This window comes from Tyto alba, unplaced genomic scaffold, assembly GCF_018691265.1.
Source record: "Tyto alba isolate M040663 unplaced genomic scaffold, T.alba_DEE_v4.0 Super-Scaffold_42, whole genome shotgun sequence".
Lineage (NCBI taxonomy): Eukaryota > Metazoa > Chordata > Aves > Strigiformes > Tytonidae > Tyto > Tyto alba.
In genome coordinates, this window is record NW_024881318.1 from 17,487,727 (window position 1) to 17,504,393 (window position 16,667).

At 38.7% G+C, this 16,667-nt stretch overlaps 1 protein-coding gene across 1 annotated transcript in view; it reads left to right on the forward strand.

Moving 5' to 3' along the window:
* The first annotated feature begins 1,658 nt into the window (after positions 1-1,658).
* The window catches only part of WDR70 (WD repeat domain 70), a 138,663-nt gene continuing 123,654 nt past the window's right edge, over positions 1,659-16,667 (forward strand). Inside the window, exons 1-5 of the mRNA XM_042804798.1 lie at positions 1,659-1,696; positions 1,787-1,849; positions 2,071-2,154; positions 4,237-4,351; positions 8,381-8,573. Of these exons, the coding sequence (XP_042660732.1) occupies positions 1,675-1,696; positions 1,787-1,849; positions 2,071-2,154; positions 4,237-4,351; positions 8,381-8,573 (477 nt within the window). The 5' untranslated portion in view covers positions 1,659-1,674. The remainder of the gene's footprint in view (positions 1,697-1,786; positions 1,850-2,070; positions 2,155-4,236; positions 4,352-8,380; positions 8,574-16,667) is intronic.

Here is a 16,667-nt window from a genome sequence, read left to right on the forward strand (position 1 = left end):
ACTTACATAAGATTTCAAAGTTTAGCATGCTATTAATCACTTACTGAGAATCTGTTGCAAGGCACCTCTTGATTTTGAGGAGTAACTTTGAGAGGTGTCCCTACTCAAGGGGAGATGCTGGCGTGCAGCTCACTGCCATGCAGGAAAGCTCCACAGGCCCTGGGCTATCCACTATTTATGGAGTAAAATGATTGATTAAAGTCAATATTTGCATACCAGCAAGACATCTGGCTCACTGTTCCAGACAGCCTTTGGCTACCATGTTGCCATCCGTCCCCCAAAGTAAGCTGGGTGCAGCCATCATGAACCCCACTGGTGGTGGCTTAAGCAGGATGGATATGAAGGGGGAATACACCACCACAGGACGTCAAACAGGAGCAAACAGTGTGTCCAGAGGAGGATGACCAAGAGGGTAAAATGTCTCAAGGGAAAGACTTAGGAGGAGCAGCTGAGGTCACTTGACTTGTCCTGAAACGAAGAAATCACTTAACAGTCATAGATAATCTCAACTGTTAAACAGGCATCTTTCATTAGCAGTGCTGGGCAGCACTGGGGATCGCTCCACCATAAGTGTGCTGACGGGTTAGGAGAACGCACTAGTTGATATACAAAACAAACATACTTATTCATCAAGTCTCCTAGAAAAGGCAGTCTTATGCTAATGGTTTCCTAGAACTTATTTACATAGTCCAAGCATGCATGATAAAATTAGGGTTAGGGTCTTTCCCCCCTCTGGTGGTTTTTCATAGTTGTCTTCAGAGTGTCCACTGGTTAAACTTTGGGTTTCCTTTGCCTGTATATGGTCGTGGAGTTAGCTCATCCATCCTGGGGTGCTCCAAGAAAGTCAGTTTAAACGAGCTCCCAGGTGCTTATCTTGACACTGGTGTCCTCCCCTTCTCGTCTTGGTGTCTTGAGCCCCTGTTATCAGGGATACTCAGGAAACTTAATGAACCATTCAAGATTTACCAAAATTTTATAAGGCTTGTAATTAGTTCTACCCAGCAGATGACTAAACTATGTGAGTGAAATTAAGAAAAGAATACAAGTAAGGTTACTATAGATTACCAAATAAAACATGCTGACCAACTAGAAATCTATTATAAACCAGTTCTTTAATCTAAACAAAGAATATAGTTTTGGCCTTCTCTCAGTCCAGAAGAGATGAGAGGGGTGCCCTCTTCTCAGAGAAAAGGCTGAGGGGTGCCCTCATGGCGGCCTACACCTTCCTCATGGGGGGGCAGTGGAGCGGGAGGTGCTGATCTCCTCTCTCTGGTGACCAGCGATGGGATGTGAGGAAAGGGAATGAAGCTGTGTCGGGGGAAGTTCAGGTTGGACATTAGGAAAAGGCTCTTCACTGAGAGGGTGGTCGGTCACTGGCACGGGCTCCCCAGGGAAGTGGGCACGGCACCAAGCCTGGCAGAGTTCAGGGAGTGTCTGCACAGCGCTCGGAGCCCCGTGGTTTAGTTTCAGGTGGTCCTGCCAGGAGCAGGGAGTTGGACTCGATGATCCTGATGGGTCCTTTCCAACTTCAGACACCCGGTGGTTCCATGAGGATGCAGTCGAGGCCTCCGAGCAGCGAGGGGACACTGCCGTTCCGCGCGGGGCCGAGGGGCGGGCGCGGGCCCCGCGGCCGCTTCCTGCCGGCCGCTGTTGTGGTTCCGGGGCGGCGGCAGCATGGAGCCGGCGGCGGAGAGCGGTGAGCGGCGGCCCGGGCCGGGCCGGGTTGAGCTCACCCCGCGCCGCTGGATTGACCCCCGTGGTTGTTTGTCCCTTTTTTTTCTTGCAGACGCTGAGGTGCTGGGAGGACCCGACCCGGAGCTGGCGGCCACCATGGGCTTCTCCGGCTTCGGTGCGTTGCGATGCGGGCCGGGGGGTGCCGGGCGTACGGCTGAGGGGGTTGCTCGGGGCCGGCGGCCCTTTTTGGGGAGCCCCGGGGGCGGGAGGCGGTTGGAAATGGAAACGAAGCGGTCGTACTTGTGGGTGTCGTGTGTCCCTCCCCGGCTTGGAGCTGCCGGAGTGCCCGTGACCATGGCGAGTCAGTGTTTCAGCCTCCATATTCTTCGTTTTCAGGTAAAAAAGCTCGGACTTTCGACCTCGAAGCTATGTTTGAGCAAACGAGAAGAACTGCAGTGGAGAGGAGCAGAAAGGTCCTGGGTAAGAAATGCAAGTGTAGTCAGTTAATGCATTTTGAACCCTATTTTGTTTTCCTGTCTTGGAGCGATGATAAAGCTGTCTTAGACTGGCTGTCTAGAGAACAAAAAGAAAATGTAGTTTTGTTCAAGGAAGACAGTCCTAAACTGCTTGGGGCTTGGTAAATAGTAAAGTTATTAGTTTACATAGATTTTCTGAGTACGTAAAAGCAGTGTGTGTGTACAAGGTTTCAGTTGTGAGGATGGCTTACAGATACAGGAGAAAAGTACACTTGAACACAAGAGTATTTCCTTTCTTCTTTTACTTAGCTGTGCATTTATTTTTTAATACCTACAATAACTTTTGGAAATGTCTTCTCTGCTCTCCAAACTGGTCAAAAAGAACTGAGATCAAAATATGTTTCCTGGTTCTATATCTTGCAGTGTTTTGTGTTTCTCTTCAGAGGAAAATGTTTCTTTCTAGTTTAGTTAACAAACAGTGAGTAAGAGAAAGTGATGTTTTTTCACGTTCTGGTTTAAGCCCATAGGGCAGTTGAGCAGGGGATAAGGAGGAGAAAATAAGACAAAAGGCTCAGGGATCACAAGATAAGGACAGGGAAGGCTGACTCACCCCTTATGGTCTTAGTCAAAAGACAGACTTGATTTGGGAAAAAAATCCTATCAATCTTATTTGAACACTACCAGCATTAATTTATCAATTGGAGTATGGCAGTGAGAAATACAACTACATTTTAAAAACACATCCTCCTCACCCCTCCCTTCTTCCAAGGATCAGCTTTGCTCCCAATTTCTCTACCTCCTCCCCCCAAGCAACACAGGGTCAGGGGGTGGAGGTTGCTGTCAGTTCATCACCCATTGTTTCTGCTATTCCTTTCTCCTCTGGAGGAGGACTCTTGTCATTCTTCCTCTTCTCCAGCACGGGGTCCCTCCCAAGAGAGACAGTCCTGCATGAACTTCTCCAGTGTGAGTCCTTCCAATGTGCTGCAGTTCTTCACAAATTTCTTCAGCGGGGGTTCCTTCTGTGGGGTGCAGTCCTTCAGGAGCAAACGGCTCCAGTGTGGGCTTTCCCCAGAGTCCCAGCCTTCTCTGGGCACAGCTGCCTGCTCTCATGTGGGGTCCTCCGTAGGTCATCATCTGTGCTACTGTGGTCTTCCATGGGCTGCAGGGGAATCTCTGCTCCAGACCCCCTCCCCACCTTTTCAACTGACTTTCATGTTTACATAGATATTTCCCTCGCTCCTCTCTTTGCCATTCCCCTTAAATACCTTATCACAGAGGCACTGTCACTGTTGCTAATTGTCTTGGCCTTGCCCAGGGGCGGTTCCAACTTTGAGTAGGGGGAAGGTTTTAGCAGCTTCACACAGGAGCTATGCCTGTAAGCGCCTCCCTCTACCAAAATCCTACCACATAAATGCAATACAGTTGTATGGACAGAATGTAACTTTTTTCTGCTTAATTGAAGTTGTTTGAGCACTTCTAGAAATACTGTATCTGTTACCCTGTCATAATCCCACCATTCTTATTTATACTTTGAAATCAGAGTTTCTGTTTACTTTGATTTTGTTGCGTTGTTTCACAGGGATTCTTTTTCAGTAAGTGAAGTAGGAATAAACTTAATACAAACAACTCTTTGTATTTATTTTCTATAAATCATATTCAGAGTTCAGTTACTTACACATGTGTAGACTTATCTACTAATTCAGTTCCCTGTGCTATGAAAACTTAAGAAACTCAGAAGTAATCATACTGTTTACTAGTATAGTGTCGAAAATATTGAAATACCAGCATCCTTTTATACTTGACTCATGTTTGATGGTGTGTACAAACTAACAGCTGGAAGGTGTTTCCATTTTCCTTGTGATATTTTGTTTTTCTGAGTGATCATTGTAGTAGCAATGGAACTTTAACTTACATGGAGAAATAATCAATTTTCAGGTGAAATCCTTAATTAGCATGCTGTTACACTTCCAAATATTTCGTATAGGTCTGAAAACAAAGGAAATTGTTTTACTATCCTTAGCAAGTCTCTAATTTTATTATTTTTGAAGTCTTGATTATTTGTCATTTATGTGCTCTCCGAATTCAGAGGCTCGTGAAAGAGAGAAGGAAGACCAAGCTGAAAAAGAGTTTAGAAGTTCATGCACTGATTCATCAGCTTCAGCAGCCAGTGCAACGGGAGTTGGGTCCACGTTAACCCAAAGGTACTTAGATATGGTGGGAGACTCCATGGGCTTTCTTATCTGAAGAGGTTTTTTTTTTGTTTGTTTGTTTGGTTGGTTGGTTGTTTTTTTTTGTTTGGTTTTTTTATAGGATAAGTGTCATTTAATGTGCATGAACATGTCAGTGTTATCTGAAGTATTTCAGTGGAAACTGTGATTATTAAATTTTTTTTAATCTATGCTTTCTTAAAGATGTACACTTAATAGTTATTTTTTCAGTCTCCTCCCCAGTCCTTTTTGTCATACTTTTTTAAAATAAAAACAGTCTGTGGGTTTTTTGAAAACGTTAGGGCACATATAATGACTTACATGTGCTGATGTAATGAACGACTGTTGTTCCCACATGTAGATAGAATATACTTGTTCACACCTGCTGGAAAGAAAAGTGAAGTAGGTGGAGAGCCTCTGTATGCACATTGTATGGAGTAGTGGTGGAGCTGAGAAAGTGTTTTGTTTTGACTTCGGTCTGAAGTTTACTCTCAAGAGTAGGTGAAAATAATGGGGGCCACACAACTCCACTGCATGGCAGGGATTGTGGACATCAGTGGCCTGTTAATTTTTAGGTATCTGAATCTGTGGAAGTCTAATAACCCACATGAGGCTCTAGTAGACATATGTATATCTATCTTACAGGTTGATAGTGTCTATATGTGGTAGATTATTATAGACAAACTTGTAGCGTTTCACTGTGAACAAGTGTCTGTTAAACTTACTTTATGCCTCTTGCTCTGTTGAAAACTCCAATGTGCCATGCACTCTCATGGAAATAACTGCCCAATGTACTATCCTATAGTTCCTGTGTTATGTCTTGTGCATAAAGGAAAAATATTCTATGTTCCCATTTGCTTTTAATGATCTTAGATACCTATTTGGTGAAATAGTGAAGGATCACAAGAATTTAAACGTAATGTGATTTTGTACTATATATGGGTGACTTCAATATAGAGGATCAACTAAAACAAATGGTAAGGTGGAAAGAAGTCGGGTGATATAGAACCTTTCCCCGATCATCTCATCTTGCTGGTGGACTTGACAGAAGAGAACTCCAGGGACTTTGTATAAAGGAAGATAACAAGTATCTTTCAGTATTGTGAGTTATTAGGTAGGCTCTGCTAAGTCTAAGTGTTGCATGTTTTTTTTTTTGTTTTTTTTTTTTTAAAAGAGCATCAAGAAGGGAGGGCATGACCTGAAAAGCTCTCCTGGAATTCCTCTATTTCCTTGTAAAACATCATATGTAGTTTCTTACTTAGTGCTAAAACGAGGAAGCTAGTGAAGGAGACATGCTGTTGTGACGTTGTGACTCAGCCTTAATTCAGAGGAACATTCCTACAACTGACTATTTAAGTCTGAAATACAGGACTCTCGGTAGTTCTTTTTATAATGTTGATTTTAGTTACTATACACTGATCTAATATATATAGCTTGTTCTATTCTCTGAAAATGGCAACACTTTCCTGAATATTACATTTTTAAAAATTCCAAGTACTTTCAGTTATCATTGGAGCCCTCATACTAATTTTTTTAATTGTTAAAAAGGGGTTGATCACTCCAAGAGAATGTGAAGAACAGCTACTGATTCTTCTTGCTTCTGAGCTACTTTACTGTAGAGAAATGTTTAACATAGTTATGGTACTTATGTATTTATACATAAGTATAAAAATAAGAGTAGTTATGCTTTGTGAATATAAAAAGAAAAGAGTCTGGGAAACTAGAGTGGGTGATGTGAGGAGAGTGAACACATGGGGGGGATATGCCCACATACTTGCACAGGTCTCAGAATGTTTTTTGTTATTTCCCTGTCTGTGTGCCATCCGTGCTCTAATGCAGCTTTCTTTTTTTCCTCTTACAGAAGTGGTTATAAGGTAAAGCAAAAACCAATTCCTTAGACTTCTCTGAATCCTGGGGAAGGGGCTGGCAAACTGCTTCTTTCTTTATGGCCTCTGGTAGAGTCAGATTGTAAGGCTGAAAGTTGAAGGAAAAGCCACTTGTTTTGTCCTTTGTCAGCACCAGTCCTGGTCACTGTCAGAAGGGTAGATGGAATTTTGGTCTGGCTGCATTGGGATATTCTTACGTTTGACTGACTTTCAGTCAGGACAGAGGATACCAGTAGCTGTAGCTGGAGTACTAGGCTGTTCCTGCCAAGCTTGGAGTGTGGTGAAAAGGAGCACTGCAGTTCTGGCCTTTTCACATGTAGAATGATTAAACTGCCTCTCAAATACTCAAGTGTGTGATTTGATTGATTTATCCTTCCTACGAAATGAGGAAATGATAAGGATAGATAATTAGGAAGGAAGCTAGCTGTTGTTCTTGCGTGTCTATAGAAAGATCTGAAAATCTGGGAATCCAGGATTGGAAAAGTCTCCTTGAATCATGTTTTATGTATTCTTCTGACTGGCAGCTACAGGGTATATTTAGTTCCATTCCAAAGCCAACTAACTAGGTTGGCTTTTGGAGGAAAGATGCATGGTTTGCTAACCTGGGAATGCATGCTGATTCCTAAAACACAACTCTTTTGCACAGTATTGTAAAGTTGTTAGTGTTGGGGTTACTTAACTTGAAGAATTTTGAAGGTCCCAACCTGTTTCTCACATGCCGGACGCTGCCTTTTTCGTGAAAGGATATTGATTGCCCTATTGTTGCAGAGTAAGAGAAGCTCTTTTTATTTGAGTCATATTTATTAGATAATCTGATCTAGGTTGTTAAATATCTCCCATCACTATGCAAAACAAACTTTGTATGTAGAGGTAATATCTTCTGTTAGGCTAGTAAATACAAAGCTTTCAGGCATGCAATCCCTTCTCATCACTAACCTCTGAGGACCCAATTCATGTTGGTTTTAGTTTGTTTCGTTTTCTCCCTAAAATAGAATTTTCAATTGCTTATCCAACACAAATATTTGCTGTGTAACCTACTATCTGCTTGGTGTATAGCTGGTTTGTTGGGGCAGAGTGAAGCTTCATTCTCTGTCCCAATTACATAGTTTAGAGCATTTTTTCTTAATCCTTTGTTATGTTCTTAAACTTGTGTGTTTTATAGTTTTTAAGTGATAACCTAAACTTTTAAAAAAACCTCAATACCTCTGTAGTCCTATTTACTTTATTTGTTAAACTATTTTTTGCAGTTTGCTCACTTAAAAACTCAAATACATGCTCTTAAAATAGAAGCTTCCAGAGTCTTGCAATTTGAGTTTGTCTCACTGAATTTGAAAGGAACATCTAATTCCACTGCAGTGTACCACTGTAATGGTGCACTGTATCTAGTCAAAGGCAAAGTTTTCTACTTAACACTTTTGGACCTTCTGCCAGTCAGAGTACTTTCTACTTGATAACTACCAGCAGAGGGAGCACATTTATTTTGAATAAACTGAATGAACAGGGACTAAATAGCTCTACTTACTTTTCAGAAATTTTCCAATGCCAAAAATTATGTGTTCACACAACTGATTTGGACAACAGAAAAATGATAATTTACTGTAACATTTAGAATCTAGATTTGTGACAGTATCAAATATTTGGTCAAAAGTGCCTAATTTGCTGTTTTTCTTTACCGGCATTATAATGCAAGTGCCACGTTTTATGTTCTCACTCTGGTTGTGAGCCTGGGAGATTAGTGTTTTGAGTTTCACCCAGCCAAGAGAGGTGCAGAGCATCTGCACAGGTTGCAACTTGAGGCAGAAAATTTAAAATGTTCTGTAATGATATATTCTGTTGGCTCCTAAGCAATATTGAAATCCATACTAATGATGTGGTACTGTTGTTTTTGCAATCCATCTAACTTTGTTTTATTTTGTCCAGTTTTCTGAACTGTCTGCTGCTATTATATTCCTTTTTTTAAAGCTTTGGTCTTGCTTTCAAAATGATAGTGGACCTACACTCCATTAATAAAAATTGTTTATGTTTTGCTACTACTTTCAGTGTTTACAAATTTACAAAAGTGTTTATCTTTTATCTGAAAGTTCCTGTGGTAGTGCTGGTGTTTTTGAAAAAGTAATCTTAAATTTTTTCCATGCAGAGAGACAGCCCATAGTGAAAGTGGAGATAGCTCAGATGAAGACTTAACTGGGCCTTCCATGCAGTCCCAGACTTCTGCTCAAGGTCCAGCTGAGGATACTGATGATGATGATGATGAATTCATTGGGCCACCGCTTCCACCTGGGTTCAAGGATAGTGATGACGATAATGAAGATACAGAGGAGGAAGACAGTGTAAGTATTTTGTTCCTCTTTAATGTTCTAATGCTTTCTGTAGACTCTAATATGTAAATGTGCGCTTCCATTTATGATTAAATTTGCAGGTGATTCATGACTGTTGTTTCAAATGCAGGGTTTTTATTTTATTTTTTTTTTTTTTTTCCCTAATGACTAATCAACCAATGCAAATAATTGTTTTCATTTAAAAATACCAGGATTTTTAAAAAATGCACAGATGTGAACGTCATCATCAATTAGTATATATTGTTTACTCTTTTTTGTTTTCATGTTATGAAAGAACTATATAAATATTTTGTATGGTTTGTTTCCCAATGCATGTGTAGCATGTTTTACATGAAAGAGGAGGTTGAGGTGGCCTTGAATCTAGGGAGAACAATTGTGCCAAGACCAATCTGAGAAAATGAACTATGGTAACTGAGGGCTTTTTTTTTTTTTTTTTTCTCATTTGATTTGGTTTGTTTGTTTCTAAATCTAAATAAGTTCCAGATGGGTTTGTTAGAGTAGACTGTTTTTTTTTAGAGTAAATATAGATTGTTTTCTATGTTAAAAGCAAGAAAACCCCAAACACCCTAACTTGGGTATCGCAGATACTCGGTCGACAAATCTCTCTCTATTTGGTTAAAAGTGTAATGTTTTGATGTTCATTCTCCAAAACTTCCTGGATTGAATGTTTTGTGGCAGTGGATTTTGTATGATGGTTTACATGTTGTTTTGTATCAACAAAAGAAGTCCTGTAAAAACAGCCGTATTTATGCTGTTTTGAAGCATTTGATAGCAGGAAATACTGTATGTCCTGTTACACAAATATAAACCTAATCATAAAAAATAAATTCCCACGTGTCTCTTAAAACAGAAGTTTAGACTACTCACTGAAAGTGGGTGAGAGAAACTTCTTAAGCAGCAACATAACTGATTTTTAGCATGAACCTAAACTTGTATGGTCACAATTTTTTTTTTTTTTTAAACCCCTGTTGTTAAGTGATAGGGAATTTTGATGCCTTAGTCTTTTTCATTTGGTCCGATCTGCTTGATTCACTGTTGCCTACAGATTTCTTTAATTGTCAAACTCTAGTGCCATATCTCCTATGATCTCAACTGCACTCCACGCATGACTTGTTCTGTCTAGAGGACCGACTGTGGATAAATCTCAAACTTTCCTTGAGAATTTTGTAAGAGTTAAGTTAATTTATGACTTACTATGGATCTGTATCAGGAATTCTCTTAACTTTTAGCTGTTATGGCATTATGGAGTGAGTCCATATTCCTGAGGGTGTCATAGACTCAGCAGATTCCAGTTGCTGTGCATCATGTCATATTGAAGTCACTACTTCTTTTCTGCTAATCTTCACCTGTTCTCCCATTTTAGGTCTGCTTATTCATACATTTTTCAACTCACAGTAAATGTTAAAATACAGTGCTTTATCAACAAATTTATCAGACATGAATCTCTCCAACAGATAATTAGAATAATAGTTCCAGTCTTGAAAAGTACTTACATGATCGATGCTGAAGGAAATGTTTGCTCATATTCAGTTTTGTCTCTAGATAGTTTTCGACCTATTTCAGTATCATTCAGTGTGTTAGTGTGTCCACAGATTGTGGTGAATCTAGATGCTGGTCATTTGGAAAAAATCCATGCTGTATTACACAAAGAACTAAAACTACTGAAAGTACCTCTAGCTGCTAACTTTGTGCATGTAAGCACTAGGAAATGGTAAATCTCAAAAAATAAATGCTTGCTTTGCATAGGTGTTTTGTTCTTTGTTTTGGGGTTTCATCAGAATGTCCTTCTAGATCACAGATATCCCTAGGTGTCCCCATTTCTCTTCCCAGAAAAAACCCCATCTTTTGCTCTGCCATCAGCACTTCAGAAGCTTTTAATTGCCTTATAGCACTGAGTAGTTGAAGCCACACAGAGAGAAACAACCAGGCTTGGGAATCAAGTCCTGCCATGTATCTTTAATCTTTGGTACAGTAAAAGTTCTCCAAGATGCTCAAAGGATTTCAGTGTATACAACACTAAAATAAAACAGTGTAAAATTGAAATCATGTTATACTTTGGCAACTAAACCCAAGGTTAGGCCCCATGTCTGCTAATATTTCACTGAAGTACTGCACAAAACTTTGCATCAGAAATCACTTGTAGCTATTCATCCTGATGTTTTCTGCACAGGCTTTATTGTTCATTGCTTTGTTTCTGTGTTATGTCCTTACTTATTTTCTTAAATAACAGGAGACTTGAAAACACCGGAACTATAGGCAGCAGTTGCCTTAGAGGGGGAAAAAAAAAAACCCCAGGAAATTAGTATTTCTGTGGAATGCCTTTTTGTCAGGGTTTTAAGGAATTAAGATGATTTCTAAACTGAGTATCTCCAGATTGTTCTTCCTAATAATTGAGAGAGTTTTGCCTATGTTGGAAAATCACAGAGAATTTTTTACTAAAATCTACACTTACCAAATTAGCTAAATATTAGTTGTTCATCTTGTATACCTAAATTTTTCTTATAACTCATGCCAGAAATTACTTGGGTTTTCTTTTGCAAATGAGAATTGATACAAGTAGCTTGTGGTTTGACCATAATTTTCTTGAGAGACTGGATTAAAATTTGAGAACTTTTCCCCTGATTCCATGGTCTGTTAGAGACATTGCTTTCTGTGGTTAGCAAAGAGCATTATATATTTAGCCTGCTATAATTCCATTCTGAAGTAAAATATATTTATATCTACCTACCTTTCAGTTAAGTGTGTTGGTAATAGTCTTGTTTGCTTATACTGAATTAGCAAAATTACTTGGTTGTGTCAAAGCTTCACCACATTGGTCAAGTAAGCTATAATGGAAATACACTGAATATTCAACATCTGTTTTATTGCATCATCAGTTAAAGGCTGGCATCCTTTGATATCTCTTTTATTGGGTAATTTGAGTTAAGTAATTTTAGTAGGTTCACATGAATCAAGAGTCCCATACATACTACTCTTCCAGTTTATGGTATAATCATCTCTTTCATCTTAGTCGTGGGTAGTGAGTGCTATATGGATTCTTAAATGTCATCATGTTCAAACTATAGATTAGTGCCAAGTTGTAGCAAACTATTCCACTGATTCATATTTGTGGAATAAATGAGGTCCTGCAGGAGAAAGTAACTAAATGCTGAGAACTCATTTATGTATAACAGCAGTGTGGGAGAACAGTGTTATGTGATGACTGAGAAATTACTGGAAGATGCGTAACATCTCTTAAGTGGTAAAACTGTATATTTTTGAAGGCAATACATATGTACCACAGAACAGGGTAAGACTTTTAGTAGAGGTACCTTATGAAGAGTGGGTTATCAGCAATGTAATAGAAAATACCTATTTATTTTTGATCTCCTGTGCTATAGTGTGCTTTGTACCTATTTTCTGTTGCCCTCCATTAGAGACAGCTGCACCTTAGTGGGGCTTTATGCATTGAGATCTCTAAAATGCAATCTATTACACATATAAATAATTTTGGAAAAAACAAGTGGATTGTTACTTCAACTTGATGTCTGACATGTGCCAATGAGGTAAGGATTAAAAAAATTTTTTTATATAATTGCTTTTATGCCTGTCAGATATATGGATTCAGAGCACTGAATATAATTCATTTTCATTATCTCTCTCCAAAGGGCACTGGACATCTTGTTTAGCAAAACCCTTGCTTTAGTTCAGTAAACTTCTCTAGAATGCCAAAGTGAAATCAATGTGCAGAAATAGCTGATTTTACTTCAACATGTCCTTATCAGTAGTAGCTTTGTTTGCTGCTTGGCTGTTTTAATTTCGAGCAAAATTGGGGTATTAATTTGTGTTTATATGTGTTTAAATAATGCTACAACTGACTGGATAAAGTGGAGTTAGTGGAAACGAGAGTTAAAAGACCTCAATGAAAAGTTTCAGACAGAAAGGTAACTTTCAGACTGGTGTGATTTAAGTTTGTCTGAACTTAAGACAATAGTTACAAAACAGTCTAGAATAGATTTGGTTGAGAATAAGCAGAGCAGCAGAAATATGAAACTTGTGGGTTTTCAGTCTAAACAGTTAATTTATAACTGGGAAGATTTTGTGTCAGCATGGATGCCAGAGACCTTTGGGGTCTGGAGTCTCCCCTTACTGCTGCTCATGAACTCAGTTATTTTCTTTCCTGTGAAGGGAATCAGGAAGCAGCTGTGCTTTCCTGATTTCCTGTTGATCGATTGGTGATCACAGTAGGATCCTGTGAGCCCCAAGGAGGGCAGGTGTTTCTGTCATGAGAACTCCGTGATTCCTTTTTCTTGCTTGTACATCAGGCTGTGGTTGGTATGCATGGAGGCAGAACTGGGAGAGCAGAAGCAGAAAGCTCCATTGAATAATTCTTTTGTTTTGTTTCCAGATGTATTGTGAGACTCTCTTTTGTTACCATATTTTGCTGCTGAAGTAACTTCTTTAAAACATAAGTATTTATAGTTTTGACTCTGAAGGAAATACATTTTTCTTTAAGTTATATGTATTGCAGTTCTATAATCAGCAGTCTTGTATAACAGAGTTCTGTATGTACAGAACATTGTATAACAGATAAAATGCACCAAAGTAGTTGCTTTGCCTTGGTAGCTTGCCACTGTGTCTCAAGTCTGACATTAGATGTAGTTTTTATTATAGGAACATTGTTTTTCTGACGCTGCTTGTTCAGTTGTTTTTGCTTCCTTATGAGAGACTGTCAGTAGAGACATCTGTCAAAATTGCTTGCTGTGACATTACCATCTTTTGAGTCTAGGGTTGGCCCAAGAGTGCCTAGCTCACATTGGGTATTTTACTGAATAACCATCAGGTGGAAAAAGTAGCTGGTGGTTATTATATTTGATGGGAATTTTTCATACCTTATTGATGTTTTTATAGGAAAATGAGAAATAGCAGTTACTTGCTGGATGTTTTCAATCAGCACTGTTAGTTTTTGAATATTATACATTTCTGTAATTTGCATTTACATGTGATAGAAACTGAACATAAATTTATGAGGAGAGGCGTAGATTGTGTATTATATATGTGAATTCTGACTTGAGTGACTTTTTTCTCTGAATTTATGCAAGTTCATTTTATATACTCAAGTCTTTGTGGTAGCTGTTGTAAAGCATTCTTCCGTGTTTGATTAAATTCTATGTACATACTGGTGGTAGTTACATTTAACAAATATTTAGATTTAATGACTTACTCATTTAGTATAATTCACCTCGATTCGTGCCAGAAGTGGTGACTCTTAACAGGTCACAATATTCTTGTAAGTGCTTATACAAATATTTTACAGCACTTGTTTTGTACTAGTGTAAGGAATACTGATGTATCATATTTTGAGGGCAGTAGGTGCACTTGGTATCAATTCCTTCTGATATTTTCCTCTTGTTACTATTGTCATCTTTATATGAAAGACTTGCATTAATTTGGGGAATGAGGAAAATGAGAAGAAGAGTTGTCTATTTGAATTGTGATCAGTGCTTTTCCGTAGTGCTTTTTCTCTGTATGGTGTAAAAACCTGGTTAGATTGTCAGTGCCGTTTTTTCTTATGGTTGTAAGCTGAGAGTGGGAGGGAGGAAGCAGAATGTCTCCTGTAGTCTGAAGCTTTTCAGGTTTGGTTTCTATTGTGAAAAGTATGCCTTTCTGGAAAACTTGAATAAAATCTTTTTGTTTCCAAGCAGGGATGTTTTAAAAGAGAAAATGGCTTGTTTTTCAGAGGGCACATTCTTAATGAGGACAATATTTCATGTGGTAAACTTTGAGCTGTTTGCCTCTGACAGGATGCACTGGGAATGTATCTGGTGTTTGTGCAATCAAAATAAAATCTGACTGGAGGAGAACAGGGGACTAGCCAAAGCAGTCATGTCAGGGTTGGTGGGTGGACAGCTTTAAATCAGACATAAGTGTTTTTCAAGGTAATGAATGACACCTATTAAAAGACATTAGTAAGAGTGTGTGTAGTTATTAATGTTCTCTTCTACATGTCATTAGAAAATTTGCTGAGATGTTTGAGTACTTAATGGGGTGCTAGCGTCTTGTGACACTTTTCCTCGCTTGAAGCAACAGGTATAGAGGTGGTTGTTGGGAGAATTTGCCAGATGGATTTGCAAGGCTTTGTCTTTTTTTCTGGAGTTGAGTTACAGTTGATTCTTCTTCAGAATGGAGAATTATTTCTCTCTGCAGTACCAAAGGGATACTAATCATGTTGTAATTATGTCCCTGAAACAAGTACAGCCTTGGGCCTCTCCAAGGCTGTACTCTGATTTGGGCATATTTCCAAAATGATAGCACAGCCATATTCCAAGTTTTGGAATTGTTTTGAGACACTTCAAAATTTTTGCAGAGGTCTAACAGGACATACCAATAATACTCATTTGTTCAGAATGGAAGAAAGCCATTTCCTGCTGATTTAGATGGAGAATTTAAGTAGACTGTAATTGCTCCAATTAGAATTTGGCTATGGTACCAGGCTAAAAATCATGGTGTTGTAAAAATAAGTAAATGTCATGGGAATTTTTAGTCTTCCTAAGGAGTTACAACATTTAGCTGAGGATTGTCTGTCCTGGTAACTGCTGAATCTTATTTACCCAGTTGTGTTTCAGCTTGTCTAAAGAAGGAAAAGTGAAGTAAGCTGAACAAATCAATTTTTATGTGTGCAGTAGAGACAGAAGGGTACTGGTTTGAGGATGTGAGGCATTATTTGTGGACTAATTCGAGTCATTGATATGTTGATGAAAGATAGGTAGCAATTACCATTGCTTTCAATTTACTTTTGTTTTACTTTCCTATATAATCAGAAGGATAATACTTTTGTCATATATGTGCATAATATGTTCTTAGGTCTGGGCAGTAATTCTGCTGTAAAAATCAGGAAAATGTATTTTCTTTATATTAAACTTGGAACAAGTCACGGAGTTCTTGTTAGGGATCACTGATGTGGTTACTGATGTTGCAAAGAATAATAAAGATTATCTCAAAAGTGAGTTAGAGAGGATCTGCAAGCTTCACAAAAGTTAAAAGAAAACAAAATCAAACCTCTAAATTTTGTGTAGCAAAGCTCAGTGTAAGAATGTGAGAGAATCGGTCAGAAGCTGGAAAGGAAGGAACACTTAGCATAAGAAACTGAGAGCATCATATAGACAAGGTGCAAGAAGAAGCTAACAGGGTAATTCCCTTAGGGAATGTTTGTCTTTTGTAAAAAGGCATGGGGTATTTGCTCCTCTCCAACCCAATGCCTCTGAGTTTATGATTACTAGTTGCCCCTAGAGAAAACTAATGTGCTTACAAGATCTCTATGAATTCTGCAGAAAATAGTAAAGCTAAGACTTCTCTGCTGTATATCATGCTATGCCTTTTTTTGTGGCATGATACTGGTTTTATCTAATTAGTAATATGACTGAATATGAGAAGTTTTAGAATGTTTCTTCTACAGCTAGATATTTAGTCTTGTGAGTTTGTTTCTAGAAATATTTTGTGAGAAAATTAATAGGCATATATTTGTTGACTTCAAGGTACTTAAAAATTAGAGAGGTGACTTTAGTACTATTAAGTAGAATGTGATACAGAACATAATTATTGTTATTACTATCCTTTTTAGCAAAGTTTAGAGATTTATGTCCTGTTTCTACTCTTCGCCAGGTCCTTTAGAGACCCTTTATCAAGTCAGCCTGACGAGATGGAGCCTGTAGAAAGCTTCTATAGGAGCTACTGGTAGCACTTCTGTATTTGGAAAAGGAACTGCTAAGGCTGATGCTAAGTGTTCTTCATCTCTGGGCCAGATACACTGTGGCTGTAGAGCTCCCATGCTTGAAATATGGGATCCTCATATGCATCTCTCCTGAGACCCTTGGTTTCTTTATAGCCAGATATATGTCTTCTGCTGTCTTTAGAGGGAGAGTAGAAATGGTTGTTTTTTTTCTGCCAGCTGTTTGATGCAACCTTGAGGCTGCACAATTCTGTGACCCACCTCTGAAGAAAAAAAGTTTTAAGTCTTTCTAAGCACATCTTCTACATGTGTATCTGAGTAACAAAACTGTACTTTCAATATAGTATTATTTAACAAGAATATGTATTTGGAATTTC